Source organism: Myotis davidii, unplaced genomic scaffold (assembly GCF_000327345.1).
Source record: "Myotis davidii unplaced genomic scaffold, ASM32734v1 scaffold1597, whole genome shotgun sequence".
NCBI lineage: Eukaryota > Metazoa > Chordata > Mammalia > Chiroptera > Vespertilionidae > Myotis > Myotis davidii.
Genome location: NW_006289394.1, coordinates 410,309 through 416,261, shown reverse-complemented (window position 1 = coordinate 416,261; position 5,953 = coordinate 410,309). Strand labels below are relative to the sequence as shown.

Genomic DNA, 5,953 nt, shown 5'->3' with positions numbered 1-5,953 from the left:
CTGCTTGGCCTCCATTTTGTCCTCAGTCTTCCCTCGCAACTGGTGTATGCAAATTAACCACCATCTTTTAGCTCTATATTTAAACATTGTATCTTTTGGAGCTGTTGCTTCAGGAGCTCAGAGGCCGGAGCGGCAGGCGGGGAACGTTGTAGTCCTCCGTCACTGAAGCAAGCAAGCCTCCCTGTTCGCATCAGCGGCCTGGCTGCCTGCCGCCATCTTGGCTGCCAGTTAATTTGCATATCTCGCTGATTAGCCAATGAAAAGGGTATCGGTCATACGCCAATTACCATTTTTGTCTTTTATTAGATAGGATTGAGCGCTGAAATGAAATGAGATTAGGACTGTGCTTATGTGTTACTTAGGAAAGAGGACCTCCGCACGACATTGCTGCAGCATCTTGGAATCTCAGCAAACAGAGACGTTGCTGACACCTTCCTGATCAGGTGAGGCTGCCTGTGTCGTCTGGAAGGTCAATCAGCTCTTGGTCTTAAACCTGTAAAGGTATCCTTTGCGAGCACTCCATAACACAAACTCACCTGTTAGAGTTCAGTTCAAGAGGTTGCTTCTTGAAAAATCAGAATAGTACTTGGTTAGTTATTAGCCAAATTTCAACTGAAAAGAAATTGAATGGTCCCAGAATGCACATTTAAATTCTGTCCCTCCAGAAATAACACCATAGATATATTAGCATTACTACTGGCACAGATAGTATCATGCCTCAAAATGTTTATTGACAACATTTTTCCATTTTAATATTTTTCATCATTTCCTCAATTAGTATTGCTAGTTTCCCTACTAAGAATTTAGCACTAAGCTTATTGTTAGTGATAATGTACACTGTTTCTTCCGCATCCCGAAGCAGGACATTAAATGTCCACATTCAATGTAATCCAAAGTGTGAGGCGAATCATTTCAGCATCTCTCGGGGGCCTCGCTGGCTCTCACGGAGAGTAAGGTGGTGGGGACTGCTGAGTGGAGAGTTTTTCGTAGGCAGGTGGGGCATTGGGAACCTGGGAGGACGAGAAAGGGAGAATAGGGTGTTGGCCACAGTGCATGTTTCTGGGACAGCCATTAAGTAACATAACTCTCCTTTTTCTCTGGACTGAACCTTTACATGTCCACATCTAATTTCCATCCAACAAGGTAATCATAGTTAAATTTCACAAGTGTGCGTGTTGAAACATTGTTGGGGCAAGAGTAGAGAAAAATAGGGCTAAGGGCTTTCCAAAACCTCAAAAACTTATATACAGGGCATCTCCCAAAAATGTATGCACACTTTAGTAGCTGATAGCTCAATTTTGAAAATGTATTTTAATAAACACTGCCTTTATAATTATTCAAAGTGTGTGTATAGTTTTTTGGAGACACCCTATAGACCTAGAATATCCTTGTCAGTAGAAGTCCCAAGCCCTAATGAATTATTGAACCCTGTTTGCAGATATGAAATACATTGCATTTTTACTGCAGGTAAAATTAATCTTAATATATTTCATTTAAACCCACATATCAAAATATTATTTAAACATGTAACTGATATAAAAATGATTAATGAATTATCTATGTTCTTTCCTCATACTAAGTCTTTGAAATCTGGTATGTAGTAAGGTGCATCTTAATTCAAACTGCTGTGTTTTAAGTGCTCAATAGCTACATGTGGCTAGTGGCTACCCTATTGTGTAGCACAGCTCTATACAAATAATAACAGGTCTTTTATTTTCTCCCTCAAATATATCTATGTTCAGGACATAGACAAGTATACTAAAAACATAAGACAAAAGGATATTGTATCCAGAACCAAGTTCTTCCTTTGGATCCTACATGTAAAGCTGTCGTTGTTGACCCTGGAAAATCGGTATGAGTGAACACAGTCTAAGAACATTTCTGTACTTCCCTTGTTTTTCACCTTTCTTATTTTTCATTATGGTAAAATAGACAAAATTTACTACTTTAACTTTTTAGGTGTACTGTTCAGTAGTATTAAATACATTCACATTGTCCTGGCTTTTAAAATAGGAATAATTTTATTCATTTGAGTTAAAAGTAGCCATACATGAAAACACCAAGATACAGTATCTCAACTTACCACAGGTTCATAATTGTTCTCTAGAAAAGGCAGCTTGCTGTCCTGGCGACCAAGTCCCTCACGTAGGCATCTTCCTGTAAAGGTACCTTGAGTACCAACGTAACGGCTTTTGCCCTGAAATGTGAATTCATGAAGATCAGTGGGTGAGAAGAAAAGATGGAGCCCATTAAAGAAATGAGAAAGAAGGTGACGTTTTAAGATTGGCTTTTAGTCCTCGTTGTGCCACATACTGTGTATCCCCTCAGAACTCCAGTTTTTGCATCTGTAATATGAATATAACATCATCCACCTCTCACAGCTGTTGCAGGAACTAACTAAAGGTAGAGCACCCAGTGCAGTGCCTGATACCCAGTTGTCAATGGCTTTTTAAAAAATATTTTTTCTTTATTTCAGAGAGGAAGGGAGAAGGAGAGATAGAAATATCAATGATAAGAGAGAATCATTGATCAGCTGCCTCCTACATGTCCCCCACTGGGGATCAAGCCCACAACCCAGGCATATGCCCTGACCAGGAATCAAACCGTGACCTCCTGGTTCATAAGTTGACGCTCAACCACTAGGCCACACAGGCCAGGCTCAATGACTATTTTTAAAGGGAAGGAAAAAAGAGTGAATCTAAAAAAATGAACTTCAGAATGAACGCAAGTGGAGTAGGTCAGAACTAGTGAGGCAGGGGCTGGTATGACAGTGAGGACACGCATCTGACCACCTGCCAGCAGGGACACACTCTGTGTCTGCCTTTTGCATGACAGCAAAATACCTTAAACACTCTGAACGCATGTACTGTGATAGAAATGCTGAGGCTGTGCCCTGGGCTTCCAAGTCAAGTTGCAACAATGATGACAAGTCAGTCTATGGCTAAGCGATGTACCCTGAGGTTTGGGAGGCGGGGGGAGGAGGGGCGGTGGCTAAAAGCTTAATGCTTTGCATAGGGTTAGAGGGTGATGCTCTTCACCCATAGAAGAGAATGGCAACAGTTTGTACAAGACAGAGACACAAACTAAAGCAGAGACTGCAGGAGCGGTCCACCCTGGTGAGGTAGAGTCTTTATTCACTGATAATGTTAAAAATTGCTGGCATTTTGTGATAATAAAAAACAGACTAACTTTTAGTTGCTTTTATTATTGTTAAAGTCTCTACAACAATGGTTCTCAAACATGAGCGTGCATCAGCATTCCCTGGAGGGCCTGCTAAACACATTGCTGGGCCACACCCAGAATTTCTGACTCAGTCAGCCTGGGGTGAGGCCCACGAATTTGCATTTCTAAAAGTTCCCAGGAGATATTGCTGGGCCAGGACCACACCAAGAACCACTGCTCCACAGACAATGCACCTTCTTATTGCCTGTGCCTCATGCAACTCGGCTGTACTCAGAGGGACCAGGCAGGTGATGAAGGGGGTCAGGTGAGGCCATAGGAAAGGAGGGAGTGTCTGTCCCATCTGAAGGGATAGCCACTGCCAGTTTTTCCCAGATGTTTTGATTTTTTTTTTAAAGAAACTAGAAATCGAGATTTTTATGTAAAATGTTACTTCAATTTTTAAAAAGACAGGCCCAAACCTATCTGTGGGCCAAATCCAGCCAGCGGGGTGTTAGCAGCGTGCTCTATGGCTGAGGGAGGCTGGGACGGGGAGGTGTGCCGGGGATCTGAGGCTCCTTGGCTCCTCTGTGGGCCGAGGCAGACCACAGGGGTCTGTCTGCCAGGTTGCATGAGAAAGGCATCCAGGCAGGTTTCCTAGGGAGGAGTGTTAGGAGCATCAAATTGGACAAGGCCAGACGTGGATTGGCCTAACAGTCTGCAGGCTGTAAAGTAGTAGTTTTCCTAAACTCCAGCCTGAACAAGGACCCTCATCTTTTTTATATGTATTATTTTGTCTCTCTCTCTTTTTTAAATCCTCACCTAAGGAATGAGGGTATTTTTCCCCCATTGATTTTTAGAGAGTGGAAGGAAGGGGGAGGGAGAGAAGAAGAGAAACATCGATGTGAGAGAAACACACCAATTGCCTCCTCAAAGAGCCCCGACCTGAGGGGAGGGATCGAACCTGCAACCCAGGTACGTGTGCCCATGGCCAGGAATGGACCCCACGCCCCTCTGGTGTGCGGGCTGACATCTAACACCTTACCATGCCTGCCAGGCTCTTTTAAATCAAATGTTAAAGAAAAAATAATGTCAAACTTACCCCGATGCTTTCAGAAACTAGGAAAAAAAGGAACACACCCCAGCTCCTTTTTTAAAGGGTTGTATAATGTTGATATGAAAAGCAGACAAGGACAGTGGAAAAGATGAGAAAATATAATCTAATCTTCTTTCTGAAAGTGTGTGCAGAAATCCTGAAGAAAACTTAATCAAATTAAGGCAAATATCCTATGTCAGCTGTCTATCATTACACAGCAAATGTCCCTAAATGCAGTGGCTTAAAGCAATCACCCTAAGGGCCCTAATGACATGACCACACAGGGAGGTTCTGCTACCCTGTCACCCCAGACCCCAGAGCTACACTTCAGAAAAGTAAAGTAATATTTAATGTGTCTCTCCCTTTACTCAATAATTGCTTTTCTTCTTTTTCTTTGCTTTTCAGATCTCTCACCTGCCATGGTGTGCATGTTAAAATGAGGGTTCCTGAGTCTCACCACCAGAGCTGGCCCAAGAATCTGCATTTCAGCAAGAAACCCCCAGTGGTGGGCGTGCAGGAGCCCCCGGCCATGCACAGAGAAACAGACACCACAAGACATGGGCACAAACTCCGCTGTCAGCAGGGGCCTCAAAATGCTCTCCAAGGATCTCAAGGATTGTGCGCTAAACTTCCAGGTGAAAGAGTAAAATTGGTAAATACAAAAACCAAGTTCCAGCGCCTTACAAATCATTTTCCCAAAGAAACACACTGCTGCAAAAAGCAGTCTTTCCTTTCAAAGGATGTGTTCCAGGTCTAAGGGGAATTGTTTAGCCAAGGGAGAAATTTTAAATCTTAATTCCAACCAACCTTGCTACCATTCTGTGTTCAGGGAAAGTGGACATTCCCAAGCTCAATGAAGGTTGCTAAAGGTGGAGTCACTCAGACACCCACAGTTTGCATTTATTGTCATGTATGTACTTCTGTTTTAAAATGAAAATGGAATCACCAAAGAGAGACAGGGTGGTGATTATGTAATTAAATGCATTACCTAATGCCCTATTTTACATCATTTTGCCTACATTTCTTAGACTGCTGGTTCCCAACCTAGCATTTCAGGAGTTATAAAAGTCTCAAAACAATATTTTAATATTAATTTTAAAAAATATATGACAGGGAGCATTTTTAGACAGTTGGGAAGCAGGGAATATAAACACATAAAAATTCCAGAAACCTCACATCACTGAAGAAGGCCTAGAGTAATGGAGGCATGGCTGGCTGGACTTGAACCTCACCAAGCAAAATGTTCCCAGTGCCTGAGCCCACAATATTAAGACTCTCTTACCCTTAAGGTGAATGAGTTCAAGATGAGAGTGTTGAAGCAGAAAGGAAATTAAAAAAAAATTAAAAAGAAAAAACATTGTCTTTTTGCCCAGAATCATCTAGCTAGCAACTGTGGACAGTTAAGAAATGAATACCAACATATTGAGTTTGTATAACGTTTACTCCTTGAAAAACTAAACCATTGTGATTTTTAATGTACAAACAAAATGAATAAAAACTATATAGAAAAGATATCCTATCTAATAATAGACAAACATGGTAATTAACCATCCGCTACGCTTCCCATTGGCTAATCAGGGTGATATGCAAATTAACTGCCAACCAAGATGGCAGCCGGCAGCCACGCAGCTGAAGCGAACATGAGGTTTGCTTGCTCCAGTGATGGAGGAAGCCAAGGTTCCCAACCTGCCGCCGCCT

General features: G+C 42.2%; 1 protein-coding gene across 1 annotated transcript in view; it reads right to left on the bottom strand.

The window, feature by feature from the left end:
• Positions 1–709: 709 nt before the first annotated feature.
• Positions 710–5,953, bottom strand: part of MLANA (melan-A) — a 15,808-nt gene continuing 10,564 nt past the window's right edge. Inside the window, exons 4-5 of the mRNA XM_006761610.2 lie at positions 2,084–2,197; positions 710–1,010 (exon numbers count right to left, since the gene is read on the bottom strand). Coding sequence (XP_006761673.1) covers positions 942–1,010; positions 2,084–2,197 — 183 coding nt within the window. The 3' untranslated portion in view covers positions 710–941. The remainder of the gene's footprint in view (positions 1,011–2,083; positions 2,198–5,953) is intronic.